General features: G+C 53.4%; 2 protein-coding genes across 4 annotated transcripts in view; one reads left to right on the top strand and one right to left on the bottom strand.

The window, feature by feature from the left end:
• RASSF4 (Ras association domain family member 4) overlaps positions 1-14,572 on the top strand; it is a 35,382-nt gene that overhangs the window by 16,301 nt on the left and 4,509 nt on the right. For both annotated transcript variants that reach the window (XM_050804331.1, XM_050804330.1), the window contains exons 4-8: positions 6,866-7,008; positions 8,367-8,458; positions 9,150-9,307; positions 13,638-13,739; positions 14,026-14,077. In XM_050804331.1, coding sequence (XP_050660288.1) covers positions 6,866-7,008; positions 8,367-8,458; positions 9,150-9,307; positions 13,638-13,739; positions 14,026-14,077 — 547 coding nt within the window. The remainder of the gene's footprint in view (positions 1-6,865; positions 7,009-8,366; positions 8,459-9,149; positions 9,308-13,637; positions 13,740-14,025; positions 14,078-14,572) is intronic.
• DEPP1 (DEPP autophagy regulator 1) lies at positions 1,756-5,678 on the bottom strand. Of its 2 annotated transcripts, none has more exons than XM_050804333.1 (2): positions 5,434-5,678; positions 1,756-2,450 (listed from the first exon to the last, which is right to left on the bottom strand). In XM_050804333.1, exons 1-2 carry the CDS (start codon positions 5,493-5,495, stop codon positions 1,787-1,789), a joined length of 726 nt encoding a protein of 241 aa, XP_050660290.1. In that variant the 5' UTR covers positions 5,496-5,678; the 3' UTR covers positions 1,756-1,786. The 2 variants fall into 2 exon arrangements, with proteins under 2 accessions (XP_050660290.1, XP_050660289.1); XM_050804332.1 differs by lacking the exon at positions 5,434-5,678 and adding an exon at positions 3,006-3,295.

The following is a 14,572-nucleotide window of genomic DNA, read 5'->3' as shown; positions in this document are numbered from 1 at the left end:
TCTCCACTCCCCTCTCTACTCCCCTTTCCACTCTCCCCACCCCCACTCCAGTGGCAAGTAGGAAGGAGAATGCAACTGCTCTACAAGGGCCCACCAGGAGGCTTAGCTTGAAGGGAAAGGAATTCCCCTGGGCCTCTCTGCAGGAGCTTGGGACATTGCCAGAAGCCCCCACCACAAACCTGTATTCGACGGGGAGGGAGCGCCTTCCAAAGGTGCCACTGACCTCTTTCACAAAGCTGGGTATTAGTGGGGAAGCCCGGGGATGGTGGGTCTCCTCAAACTGCCTGACCTCCCCAGATGCAGTGAGGCAGCTTCTGAGCATGGAGGAGTCTGCTGACCTCATCCTAGTTGCTGGACTCTCCCCTCTGACCCAATTTCATGATGCTTTGAAGAAGGGGCTGTAGTGAGGCTGGACCCAGCAAGCCTGTACCTCGGCCCCTCTGCTTTGGTCCGGGGCCCTCCGGATCTCTCCTGAGGGTGATGGTTGGCTAAAGGCTGCCCTGGCCAAAACCTGCCCCACACGTTTGCCCAAAGACAGGAACCTGCAGGTTTGAGACCACCACAGAGACACAGTGGGCTGTGACAGATACAAACATTTGTCTACAGTGCTCACAATTGCAGCTCCAAGTTCGTATGAGCAGGTTCCCAGCCCTTGCAGGGTGTGAAGGACACTGTTGATGTCCCCATTTTATAGATAAGGAAACTGGGTAATTGCTTGTCTGAACGTAACAGAAGACAAACATTTAACAAATCCAAAGCAATTAAAAATAGCCACAAAAAAAGAGAATGACCTAGGTTGACAACTCGCAGAGCAAGGAGGTGGCAGAGACCCGCCCAGGTGAGCTTGGTTGCTGCCCCCAGCTCAATCTTCCTCCTCTCCTCTCTCTGTCCCTTTGCCGCTGACCAGAGGCAGCCTGATTCCCATTCCCTGATGCTTCACCTTCTTGCTGCCAGATGCCTCTAGGAATTGGGGTCCTTCAGACTCCAGATGCCCTGGCCTGGGCCTTAGAACATCTGGACTTCCCCGGTGAAGGACAGCTGGACAGTGCCCTGCTTCTCACCCACAACTGGGACCCTGACCATGCCATGAGCCCCCTGGGTGGAGGTGAGATGGGGGTGGGGATGGTAGGACTGAGTGGTACAGATTCTGTCTTGGCCCTCGTCATGGGGGAACTCTCCCAGTGCCACGACAGGATGTATGAGTTGTAGCCAGCAGAGTGCCCCAGTGGTGCCAGGTGACAGTCCCCCTGGAATACATCAGTGCATTTGCTAAGACTCCATGTGTTCTCTTGGGCCTCACATAACATGGACTTTGAGAGTGGAGGCCAAGAGGCGGACTTGGGAGTGCCTGAGGCCTTGTTCTGAAACACCTGGGGGGCTGGCACCCCACTACCCTCATACCCTTACCACCAGTTTCCCCACCAGCGATGACGATAGCTACTCAGCGAATGGGCTCCTACATGCCTTTACGCGTCAGAATGGCCTGGGAGGCAGGTGCCGGTAATTAGTCCCATATTACCCACGAGAAACTGAGAACACAGATGTTAAGTAACTTGCTCAAGGTGATCAGCCAGCAAGGATCAGAGCAAACGGGATCGGTAACATCTCATGTGAGACAGGCTGTTATATTCAGAGGGGGTTGGTCTCACTGTGAACTGCCCCAGCAGGGGCCTCTGCAGAAAAGCATTTCTGTTCCAGAGACCTGCCAGGGACAGTGACCACCATGGGGGAAGACGGGAGATGTAGACCCACCGAGCTCTTTACAGAAGCCTTTATTGGGCAGGGGTCAGAGTTCATGGATCACCGGGAGGTGCGAGTAGAGAGTTCTGAGGACACTGCTGGGGCGGGGGCTGCGGGGGGAGGCCATGGCTTGGGCAGGCTGCCCCAAAGTCCAGCTTCTTAGGTCAGAGCTCTGCTGCCCATCCCGCAATGGTCTTGCTAGGGAGTGCCCAGGCATCCTGGCTTCACAGAGCCTCCCTCTGGGGGCCCCCCTGGCCTTGCTGCTGTCCATCTGTCTGTGCGGACCCCAGAGGCCAGCAGAGGGGCCAGTCCTCCTCGGCAGGTCCCTCTGGCTTGGCTGCTTTTCCTGGGACTCCCCAAAAAGCCAGTCCAGGGGGTCCACAGCATCAGCCGTGGGCAGTGTGGGCTGCTGGCCACTGAAACGTGCGGTGATGTCCCGCAGGGACACAGCAGGGCGGCCCTTCCGGCAGGCCTGGGCTGGCCTGTGGGGTGGCCTGGGTTGGCCCTGGGCCGTGGCCTTGTTCAGCACAGAGGTGGGTTGTGCCAGTCGAGATATGGATCTCACGTAGTCATCCAGGCTAGGAGAGGGTGGGGGCTCCTGCCCAGGACCCCCAAGCAGCATCTCCTCCGTGGTCTCCCGAATTGTGGGCAGATGGGCCACGGAGAGCAGAAGCCGGGACCTCATCACCCTGGCGAGAGGAGGCGGCAACCTGTTGGGAAACAGAGGCCAGGTGGTGAGGGCCTGCCATGTATCCCACTGCCCCTCAGTGTCCCCAGACTCCTCTGGGGCTGCCTGTAGGAATCTGGTGCCCTGAGAGCAGTTCGAAGTCTACAGAGCCCAGACCAGAGCTCGGACTCCTGGGCTCTTTCTTCCTGTTTAAGTTGAAAACCCAAAGGCTTAAGATTTTATCCTTATTGTTTCAGAATGTGCACAGTAAGAGAAACCAACCTAACAAACACTGGTCAGAGGAAAGCTGGGTTTAAAACCAGGATCGGCCACACACCTTGGGACCTTTGGCAAGGCCACCTCTCCAGGCCTCCACTTACCCATCCGTAAAACAGGGTTATAAATACTCCTGGCAGGGATGTTGTAGGAAACACATGAAATAACCCCTGAATCCCTTTGTAAATGCAAAGCCCTCTACAGACAGCCCTCTTCTTTAACCCATAGGGAGGCTGTGCAAGTTCAGGCTGGGAATTGCCCTCAAACATAAACAAAGTCCTTGTGTTTTGTCTCAAACCCAAGAGCAGCTGCTCCTTCTTACCTGGAGCTGAGAAGGTCTGGGGGTGGCAGGAGAATGGATGAGCAGGGACAGTCCAGACAAAAGGAAGCCCCTGGGAAGCTTGGAGGCCAAAGGGTGGAGGGTCCGGCAGGGGGTCCAGGGTGGGGTCGCTGGGAGGAGGACGGTGCACTGAGTCTCAGAGAAAACCGTGCCAGACTCTTCCCTGAGCTGTCTGAAGATCTTCGGCAGGCAGCTGCTTTTATACCTTCCCACCAGCTATCCATCACTGTCACGAGGACCAAAAATAGCCTGCTCAGGAAGGCTCTCTTAGGAAAACAGCTTGGAGGGCGGGGCCTGGCCCAGTTGCCCGCTTGGAGGTGTTTTTCTGCCAGTAGGAGGCTGGGGAATGTTTACGCTGCAGGGCAGGAAAGGGGTGGGTGCACTGCTGGTCACCTAGGGGCACCGGGAGAGGGAGGGGTTCCACTGGGCCCTCACAGGTAGCCCCAGGGCCACCCCTGCCCCAAAGCTTGTTTCCCACTCTGTATTACCCCAGCCCATCATGACTCCTGTGAAGTTGGGCCAGGTCTTCGGCAACTTTGATGAAAAATCAGCAGCACAGGACCCCAGCCTGGAGGCAGCTGAGGCTGGGTCCCTAGGCCTACTCTTAGGAGAGACACACCCTGCTCCCAAGGGACCAAGAGCAGTCGGCGGGGTCTGACCCTGGTCTTCTTACACCCCAGATGGGGTGCTTTCTGAGGATTTGTTTACTTGTTCACCAGATGTGAGGTGCTACTGTGTGCTGTGACTGCACACACAGGTGTGGCCCCCTGGAGCTCATATTCTAGTAATGGAGGAGATAGAGCCAGAGATGAGTGGGTGCTGTGATTCAGGCAACAGCAAGAGCTGCCTGAAGGAAAAGCACAGCAGCACAGGGGGACGCTGTGGTAGGCTGCCGCCACGGGAACAGTGGGCAGGGGGGTCTTCCCTCAGAGCAGATATTGGAGCAGAAACCTGAAAAAAATGGGAAAATGCACATTCCAGGTGGCGGGGGCAGCACGTGCAAAGTCCCTGTGGTGAGGTGCTCCAGACGGACATGCTCAGGGCACAGCAAGGTGCCTGCAGACTGGCCCATGTAGGAGGGGGGTCAGTGAACCTTGGCGTGGATGCTGTGTTTCCCTCCAAGAGGGAGGCAAAGACACTGCAGGGTTTGAACAAGGGCACTGCAGTCTGGCTTCTGCTTCAAAGGATCGCTCCGGTTGCTGGGCCTGGGCTGGGGCCGGGGGGCTGCCAAGGAGCACCTGGGCAGCATTAGAAAGCCACCGCCTCTGTCCAGGAGTGACCATGCCAGCAAAGGAGGCTGCCAAGGACGAGGGAGGCAGTCCCTGGGAAGCTCCTGCACTCCCCCGACAGGCCACAGATCCTCTGCCCCAGCCACAGTCCCACCTGGAACACGCCTGCCTGTGCTGCAGGTGGGGGAGAAAGAGGAGTCCCCCAGAGGTAGCCCAAGCCTGAGCTGTCAGTACTGGGCAGACCCCAGACTCCCTAGGCAAGCAAGAGGAACTGGCAGTCCCAAGTTCTTGAATTCTAGGTGGGAACTCCATATGCACAAAGGCATCGGAGCAGGGAGTGCCTGAGACAGTGAACAGGATTTCAGTGGCACATGGCACTTCTCACCTTGCCCAAACTCTCATATCTTTTGTAGACCCTTTGTCTAGTTCGCTGGCTCTTCTTTGAATTTATTAGCAATGAGCAGATTAGTCAAGAGACTAAAAGGAGGGAGACGGAGAATTTGCTGCTGGCTGATAGGACTTTCCCTCCATTCAGATGCGGCCAAGCTGGGGGAGGGTGAACCGTGGTGGGTGGCAATGTTGGGGGCACACACGTCACCTGTGCAGGGGTGGCTGGCCTGAGTCATGGCTAGCCAGCCTGCCCCAGTACAACCAAGCCCCCGACCTTGTCCAGGCAGGTCCTGCTCAGTTTTCCTCCCTGTCCTCCCTCACTGGTCTTCCAGAGTGCAGTGCACAAGCACCCTCTCCAGGAAGCTGCATTGCATCTCCTTCTGCGTCCTGAGCCCCTCATGGCTGGGGCTGTGTCTCCTCCATCTCCCTCTGCCTGGAGTCCAGGGTGGGGCTGGAGGGCAGTGGGTCTCCATGAGTGAGCCATCCCCACAAGCTGTCTTCACTGAGAGGCACCCGAGACCAAGAGGCAAGAACAGAACCCGCCGTAGACCTTTGAACTCCATAGATCCGTGCTGGCCTCTCCTTCATAGGGAGCTCAGTGACACATCTGTGCTTGTAGAGCACCAGCGAGTATCAAAAACAGCTCTGGTTTCTGCTTGTTTGTTTTCCTTTTTAGCGGATAATGCAAGGTCATATCTGGAAGCTGTGTGTGTTTTTGATAACCTTTGGATACACTGTTTTCTCTGTGGATGGCAGGATGTCTGAACCCAGAAACCCCATTGCTAACTTACCATGAAATCCACATTGTGCAGGGTCTTCCTGAGTGCCGCCAGGGATACGAAGAAGTTTCCATGGCATCCCTGTTCTCACGGGGCTTTTAGTGCCAACGAGGAGAGAGAAATGGGATTTGTGAATCTAAAATATGGGTCAGAAATACTGCATGATTCCTTTATATAAGGAATCTAAAATAGGCTCATAGAGGCAGAGAGTAAAAATGGTGGTTGCAGGGCCTGGGGCAGGGAAGGAGGAAGTGGGGAGTTGCTGTGCAACTGATATAACATTTCAGCTATGCAAGATGAGTAAGTCCTGGACATGGGCTGGGCAACATTGTGCCTACAGTGAACAATACAGTATTGTGCACTTAACAGTTTGTTTAGAGGGCAGTTCTTATGTTAAATGTCCTTACCACAATAAAACATAAATAAATAAGAAAATTAAATGTTGATTGAGATGGCAATGGGAGAATGATATTCCAAGTTAGTTGTGGAAAGACTAGTGTCAGAGCACATTAGGAGTGCGTAGCTTCAAGACCGCAGCTCTGGGTAGAGGGCAGCCGAGGTTGCTGGCAAGGATTCTGGCAAATGACTCAGCTTGGCCAGGCTTAAACGCACAGAGTGACTGGGATTGGCACAGAGGCCTGGCGTGGTCTCGCAGAGACAGAGGCCTGGAATAGGTCAGAGGCACTGAATCAAGGGCCCAAGGGGTGCCAACCAGCACTAGCAAGGTGCCTGCAGAGGACTCTGTTGATTAGGGCCCCAGGTTGGCAGCAGGAGAGGAACCATGTCACCTGCAGACCTAGGGACACTGAGGCAGGTTGGGGACATGGGATGAAGGCTGTTGGAGAAATTCTGGCATGGGATATAAGGTTAGCGATGTCTAAGCAGTGGTGAGAAAAGCAAGCCTCTCTGTCAGCCCTGGCAAGTCGACACTGCTGCTTTCGGGAGGCACCAGGAGAAGGGTGAGGCTGAGACACAGCTAGGACAGAGAGTGCCCACTTCTGCTCTGGTGGGCGTGGGACCCTGCAGGGCCTGGTGGCACAGGAACTGGTGGCACAGGACCCCCCTCCCAGGTGCAGTGTGGGCAGAGAGGTCCCCTGCTTGGCACGAGCAGACAGACTGTGCGTTCCTGGAACCGCTTCCTCACTGCAGTGTGGACGTGTCTGCCGGCCAGCAGCTGGGTTCCTGTGGGACACCTGACTCAGCCCACTGCGTTCCGGGCTGTGTCCCTGGCCAGGCATGAGCTGAGCACATCTCAGGCTTCCTCCCACAGGGCCTGGTCACACGCCTCAGGACACGTAGTGGCTGATGGTCCTTCCCGAGGGGATGGGGCCACTCAGGAGGAGGGATGTGCAAGGCCTAAGTGTCCAAAGCATCCCATCCCTAGGGGGCACAGGGAAGGTGGGCAGCTGCTTTGGGGGAAGGGCTGATGTGTGGACCCCCACAGGAAGAAGGGACTCTGATCATCGAGGGGCTCCTCAACATTGCCTGGGGGCTGAGGCGGCCCATCCGGCTGCAGATGCAGGATGACCGGGAGCAGGTGCACCTCCCCTCCACCTCATGGACGCCTGGACGGCCCAACTGCCCTCCGTGAGTACCCGGTGGCTTCTGTGACACCTGCTCAGCCCAAGCTCCCTGTTTGGGGTGTGGGTTGGGGATATCCCGAGCCTCAGGGTGGGAGCCCTGTTCCCTTATGGGACACTGGCATGGGAGGGTGACCCAGCCTCATCGCCATGCCCCGTGACTGCCTCAGTCCACAGCCTCACCCAGAGTGGCCTCTCCCTCCCTCCTGGAGAATGTTCCAGGCTCCCATGACCTCCATTTCTGTTTCTCAAACTTCCTCCAAGCCACCTTGCTGGCAAGAAGGGACGACTACAGCCAGCAGGGCTCCCAGCACCTGTGCAAGCTGAACATGTCTTGCCGTCTCTTGTTCTATCTTAAAAATGCACACAAATTTAGCCTCTTACTACTCTGTTTTCATTTTAATGTCAAAATTTTTAAAATAAATTTGTCAGAATTTCACATTAGATTTGTTTAATATCAGAAAAATGTTTCCGTCAGGAGGAAATGGTCTCCTGCCTGCCTTACTGTTTAATGCACATTTATCTCCTCCTCAGCCCACTCCCAAAAGACGCAGTTAGTAGCTGGGCCTTGCCTGCTTCTCCAGTAATAACTCCTGTAGAGAGCACACATTCAGAGCTTTGCCCCCTTCAGATTTCACATAAAACCCATGCTGTGACAGCACTCACCACCCTGACAGCCCTGGCACATCCCTAGGTGTCCCGTCACTCAGCGAATTCTGAGCCACACAGAATTAGATCATAAAGTCAGACTCCTTAGGAAGGCTGCAAGTGTGACTCACATGTGCCCCTCCTTGAGGTACAAGCAGTCACAGACAGCAGTCGCGGCTGGTGCCCATGTGTTCTCCAGGATCCCGTCTGTCTTCTCCTCCCCAGGTCCCCCGGGCTGCAGGGCTCTGTCCCATCATACTCACTCCTTCTCCAGCCCAGCACTGGCTGCCCTGGCCTGGGGTTCATCCTGCTAAGAGGCCTGGAGGTTGGGCCCTTCTAGGTGGCCCCTGCCTGACACCCCACTAGGCCTTTGGGAAGCCCAGTGAGCCCGTTTGGCACACAGCTGCTGGCCTGGCTAAGCCTGGTGCCTAGGAATGTGCAGGCCCTGACTGCGTTCATGCATCCATGTGTCTGCGTGATGCAGTCCAGCACAAGCCCTCAGGCCAGGCTCACTTCCGTCCAGCAGATGCTGGTGGAGGCCTCTGCTTTTCTTTTATTGTTTCAGACTGACTCTCTCGGTTTGAAATCCAGGCCTCACCTCAGCCTGCCGTGCTTCCCGCCTGTGTCCTGCCCCAGGGGCTGCTGGTCTCTTCTCCTTGGCCTGAGCTCCCTTTCTCTGCCAGCAGCCATCTCAGCACCGCAGTTGTCTCTTTTCAGAAAGGAGCCATCGCCCCAGGACGGGAACATCACAGCCCAGGGGCCAAGCACTCAGCCAGTGCACAAGGCTGAGAGTTCTACAGACAGCTCGGGTAAGCGGAGCCCACGAGCTGCCCAGATCCCTGCCTCATCCAGGGTAGGAGCAGAGGGGCTTGGCTCACAACCACAGTCTCCAAAGGACAGCTTTGTGCCCCAGCAAAAGAGGGGCTTCACCTGCTGGACCCCTACCCAGGTGCCTGCCTCTGAGGCGCTCTGCCCTCATTCTCGCTCCTCTTTATGGAAAAGTGAGCAGAGGTTTGGGAGGTGACAGTGTAGGGGTGGCCTGAGTCCCCTGCCCTATGTGTGCTATGGGAAAGGAGCATCCACAGAGGGCACTGCTCCCTCCTGGCCCCTCGCCTCCCTCTGGGACCTCGTCCTCATCCTCTGTACCTGCTGATACATCCTCTTTGTGCCCCTTCCCTTAGCATTCAGTGAAGGGCCTATTTCAGAGCAGGGGCTCAGAAGACAGGGCTGGGGCCACCAAAGACCTCCGTGGGCACCCTAAGATAGAGACCAAGAGGGGTATGGCCATATGACATTGTGACCCAGGATACCCTGTCTGGGTCTCACCTTCCTATCTGCAAGCTGGGAGTATCCAACCTCCAGTCCAGGAATGGCCCTCACGTCCCCATCTGCCCCAATGCACATGACCACAGAGCTCTAGGGAGCCAGACCTCCTGACAGCAGGCAGTTGCTCTGTCAGCATCACCCACCCTGACATTCTCTCATCCATTTCTCATGCAGGGCCCCTGGAGGAGGCAGAGGAGGCCCCCCAGCTGATGAGGACCAAGAGCGACGCCAGCTGCATAAGCCAGAGGAGGCTCAAATGCCGTGCCCCCGGTGAGGCCCAGCGCATCCGGCGACACCGGTTCTCTATCAATGGCCACTTCTACAATCATAAGGTGATGCCCCAGCCTGGTCTGTCCCCTGGGTACATGGGGAGCCAGCCCTGAGCACAGGCACAGCAAGCACCATGACCTGTGTGGGGGCTGCTGGCATTCCTGTGCCCTCAGGAGGAAAAAGCTCCTGCCAGGTTGCATCCACATAACAGCCCCGTTTGTGACCTATGCATTTTCCAGCACATTCTCACTGTCAGTCCATCCTCATAAGTCACACAGATTTCTGGCAAGTAAGCGAAGATGCCCTGGGCAGACAGTAACGCTGAATGTATCTTCAACAAGGGCGCTTTCTAGGAGGCTTCCCCCCGAACGTGATTGGTTGATCCCTGGGAACACTGTGTATCGAGCCATCACTCACACTGAATAATTAAGCAGGGGTGTGCCCAGGGCACGTGTGTCTGTGCCCCAGAGAACCTGGACGACCCCAGATTCCCACCATGCAGCCTTTTGTCTAAGGATGCATTGTACTGACCTCAGGAAAAGCTTTCCTTCCCCAAATTACATCATTCTATAAACAAACTGAACTGTAACAGGATAAGTTGATTGTTACTATAAATAGAATGGTTGGCTGTCTGGGCAAGGCCCTGGATGGAGCGTCCTGTGACAAGCCACATACTACCCGCATCACTGGGAAATGCAAACTGAGATTTCCAGTTGAAGCAGCTGCCCTTCTTGATAGAGGATGACTTATGGCAGGGAGGGGGCCCAGGGGGAGGGTCTCAGGGTCCGATCTGAAGCAGCAGGTGTCCCAGGTTAGGCCATCCAGGGGCCATTCAAGCCACACTTGGGGTGCCCTGGACTTTGGAATGAAGCCGAATTCTGCTGGGCAAGCTGAAGGGACCCTGCTTTAATCTCAGGATCTCCCTTCCATCCCCTGCTAGGCTTGTGGTGAGTGAATGAATGACAATAGGGTTGCCTTTGCTAAGTCCAGAAAAATCCAGGACTATTCCAAAGTAGAGTTTCCCGAGAGAGTAAAGGGGACCCAGGGTTGAAGTTAGGCAAAGATTAACAACGGTGTAGATTAGCCCAAGGACACATAACATGACTTGAGTATTCTTTAAATCTTGTTCCAAAAGGGGTTTAGTGTGTAATGTGTTGAGTACCCATTGTTAGCATTCAAATAAAGATTGATATGCTAGTTTAAGGAATTACTCAAAAATTTTCCAAAATATATGCATAGTTTAGGTATTTTCCAGTTCTATGTTCCTTACCGAAAAAAAGCCAGGCAGGGGGGATTCTTTTGCTCCCCTGAATGGTGGGGTTTAGCATTGGTACGTTCGCTTCTCCTCGAAGGGTCTCATTCATCACTAAGAAGTGTGTCTGGCACAGTAAACCTTATTGTAGTGATTGCCAGTGTCATAGGAACACCATGTCCTAAGCACTCCGCGGCCTTTGAAATGAACAGTGAGGGTTTTCATCGCAGCCTCTCATTTCCGTCTGAACCGCACTATCAGGAAGAGCTGCTCAGCCAGACGACACGGGGTCTCGGCCCGTCACCCAGTGAGGGCAGCTTTTCCTCCTAGTGACAGATTAGCCTATGGAATGTGCATCCATTCTTCCAGAAAAAAGTACTGCTTTCAAGGACAGGGAATAATATCGTAAGCATTTGGGACACCAGCTCCCCCATCTTCTGGGTGAGTAAGGGGAGTCCCAAAGAAAATCACTGTACAAGAAGCCCTTTGTCACTACGCTCAACATCCATACAGAACTAATGTCCTTAGAAATCAGGACACAGATTCCTTGAGTCAGAGGCAACAATTGAAAAATAAATAATTCCTTGAGTCAGAGGCAACAATTGAAAAATAAATAATTCCTAGCATTGAATTTCTGAGATAGTTCCAGGTTTTGTTTCTTGGAACTGTGCACTATTACTTCACTCGGTCATTTTCCAAAACTGTTGTGATTCCCAGAAATGTTGGTTTTATTTCCAGACTGGGTAAAACTTTGTAGCTGCTTCTACTGCCTGACCTGTTGGATTCCAATGCATTTTGTTAGAGAGAAACCATTTGTGGTTAGAGATGAGAAAGTAGCCACCGGGCCTTTTTTCCTACTTGGAGTTGGTTGGTATCACCTTGAGAAAAGGCTTCATGCAGAAGAAACACAGTGTCTTGTTAACAAGAATTTTTGTGTTTTTGAAATAGCCTAACTCCTCTCTTCCACATTTCTTTCTTTTCTTTTCTTTCTTTCTTTCTTTTTTTTTTTTTTTTTTGAGATGGAGTGTTACTCTGTAGCCCAGGCTGGTGCAGTGGCATGATCTCGGCTCACTGCAACCTCCACCTCCCGGATTCAAGCGATTCTTCTGCCTCCTGAGTAGCTGGGACTACAGGTGTGCACCACCATGCCTGGCCAATTTTTGTATTTTTTGTAGAGACGGGGTTTCACCATATTGGCCAGGCTGGTCTCGACCTCCTGACCTCATGATCCTCCCACCTTGGCCTCCCAAAGTGCTGGGATTACAGGCATGAACCACTGCACCTGGCCCTCTCTTCCATATTTCTTTGGACAAGAAGGCCTAATCCCAGTCCTGGCTTTCTGTGTAACTGAGTCACTCTGCACCTCAACTAGAATCAAGCCGGGGGAAGCAGATCAAGGTTGAGTCTCACTCTGGCACAGCATGCTTCATTTTATTGTGCTTCTTGTTACTGTACCTCGCAGATTGTTACAGATGGAAGGTGTAAACATCTGCATTTTTTTTTTTTACTACACCCGCGTTTTCTGCAAATGGAAGGTGTGCGGCAACCCTGTGTTGAACAAGTCTGTCGGTGCCGTTTTCCAACAGCGTGTGTTCACTTTGTGTCTCTGTGTCAGATTTTTTAGCAATAAAGTAGTTTTAATTAAGGCATGCATATTTTTGAGATGTAATACTATCTCACCCTTAAGAAACTACAGTATAGTATAAACATATCTTGTATATGCCCTGGGAAACCAAAACATTTGTGTGACTCACTTTATTGAGATGTTCGCTTCATTGTGATAGTCTGGACCTGAACTCACAATGGCTCCCAGATGTGCCTGTACTTATCAGAGCAGGGACCAGTGGGGGATACTGAATAGGTCCTTGAGCTCTCTGAGCCTCAGCTACCTCCTTGGGAAAACAGAGCTAGGATCTCAGAGGAGGAATATGTGAATCTAAACTTGAGTTTGAAAAGCAAGGGGAGGTTCACCTGCAGAGAAGTCACATTCGCTGGGAGGCACCAGCACCAAGGGGGTAACATGTAGGTTTTCAGGAATCATGGAATCCTTTGAGTCAGGGCTCTGTCTTTTCTAGATGAGTGACTCTGAACAAGCTGGGTAGCCTCCTAAAGCCTATGATTCCTTTCTAAGAAAAGGGAACTGGTTATAGGTGCCTCAAAGGGTTGTTATGAATGTTAAATCAATGATTGTATGTAAAATCTTGGGTTCAGTACACAGCTAGTGTTTATTGAGGACCGACCTATTTCCTTATGTGTCAGGCAGAGTCCTGGTTGATTTCATATATGGTGTCTCTTAGGCAAAGGCAAGATACCTGCAAAATATAATGTGCCCCCGCCGCCCCCCAGCCAGATTGTGAAGAAGCTCTATGACTGGAGCACAGGGTGCTTGTTAGGCAACCATAGTGTCATACGCACATGGCAATGAGAAGAACTACAGATGATATTGCACAGGCCCCAGGAAGCCTTCAGATACTTTTAGATCCATGCTTTCAAACAATGCTTCTCACATTAAACTGCACAGATTGCTTGGCCTTGTGTTCTACAAACGCGAACTCCGATTCAGGTGGTGTGGAGCAGGGTAGGAAAGGGAGCCGAGACTGTATGGATGCAGCTGGGCTAGACCTCACTTGGAGGTGCATGGGTTTTAGAAGTCTGTGCCTGTAGGCAGGCGGTGCAGAGTACAGATTAGAGGGACTGAGACCAGAAGGAAACAAATTGGAAAGCTGATGGGGTGTGACCAGTGCCTCTGCTAGGCACCGCTGGGAGAATGAAGAGGAGGGTACAGACTGGGGAACTTTCAACCTTAGAATCAACAGACACCTGGTGACTTGATCAATAGAGTGAAGGAGAGACTGGTTCCCCCACCCTTGTGAATGACTTCCATGGTCCTGGTTCCTCGGGTCCAGAGAGCTGGCCCTTCTGGGTGTGTAGACATCTTCCTTAGGCCTCTGGAAGGCGTGCACTACTACAGCTTCCCGGAGTGTCCCCCAGGTCTGGGAACAGCTTGTGTGTGCATCAGCGTGAATGGACAGGCACAAGTGTTCCCAGCGTCACCTGCTGCCTGGGTCTGTTCACCATCGTGATGTCAGCCCCTTGTCCCTTCGGGGCCTGCCCTGATCTTCTCTCCCTTCCTGGTACAGACCTCTGTGTTTACTCCGGCCTATGGGTCCGTGACCAATGTGAGGGTCAACAGCACCATGACAACCCTGCAGGTGCTCACCCTGCTGCTGAACAAATTTAGGGTAAGCCTGGCCAGGAGCGGCCTTGCCCCAGGATGCCAGTGATTTGCTGTTCTGTTGGGGGTGGGGTTCTGGGGAAAGTTGCCTGTGGCTCCTGGGCAGAAAGTTTAGCAAGGGTCCCTCTGCTGAGCTTTTGACTCTCAGATTTCAAGCAAGAGGGGTTTGGGAGAGGGCAGGTTCTTGTGGCTTGTGTGTGTGTTACTGGGGGTGTAGTTACTGTCAGGGGATCCTCTCAGTTCTCTCCCATCTCAAAGCACTGTGATCTGACTTCCTGTGACTGCCCGTGCAGGTGGAAGACGGCCCCAGTGAGTTCGCACTCTACATCGTTCATGAGTCTGGGGGTAAGTACCTGCCCCACTTCTGGATCATAAAAGCAAAAGGTCTCTGCCTGTTCAGCAAGCCTCCTCCCCACCAACCACCGACTGTATTCCCTCCCAGACGGGCTCTGGGCTGGCTTGCCTAGTGGGCTGGGGCACACTGTGCCTCCCAGTATGAATATTTCTCCCCCATCCAAAGCCGGGCACACTATGGAAGCCTTAAGAAAAAGAAAACATACTTTTGGCTTCAAATTTAAAGCACATTAAAATGTTCTTGGATTTTCTAGGTCGCTCAGTACATTAAGTTTAATTCTTTCAGGATTTTGAAAGAGAATCCCACCAAGCTGTAGGAAGCCTCCCTCTCCGCCTCTTCCAGTAAATGGATGGGTCCCTAGCTCATTGGGGCTGAGTCAGGAAGGGTGGGGTGTGTGTCACAGTGCATCAGGCCCTGGCTCTCCCATCTCAGCTTTTCTTTCTCCCACCCCCTCAGATCTTGTTTCTCTTCAAGCTGCACCTTTG

The sequence above is a fragment of the Macaca thibetana genome, chromosome 9, assembly GCF_024542745.1.
Source record: "Macaca thibetana thibetana isolate TM-01 chromosome 9, ASM2454274v1, whole genome shotgun sequence".
In the NCBI taxonomy this organism is placed as follows: domain Eukaryota; kingdom Metazoa; phylum Chordata; class Mammalia; order Primates; family Cercopithecidae; genus Macaca; species Macaca thibetana.
Note: the sequence above shows the minus strand (reverse complement) of the source record. Positions and strands in the feature narration are given on the sequence as shown.

Bases quoted from the DNA above. Each gene is read 5' to 3' on its own strand.
- DEPP1 (XM_050804332.1), bottom strand. From the start codon at position 3,247: ATGGATAGCTGGTGGGAAGGTATAAAAGCAGCTGCCTGCCGAAGATCT. The intron at 2,451-3,005 runs GTAAGAAGGAGC...GTTTCCCAACAG, and splicing joins CCAGACCTTCTCAGCTCCAG to GTTGCCGCCTCCTCTCGCCA.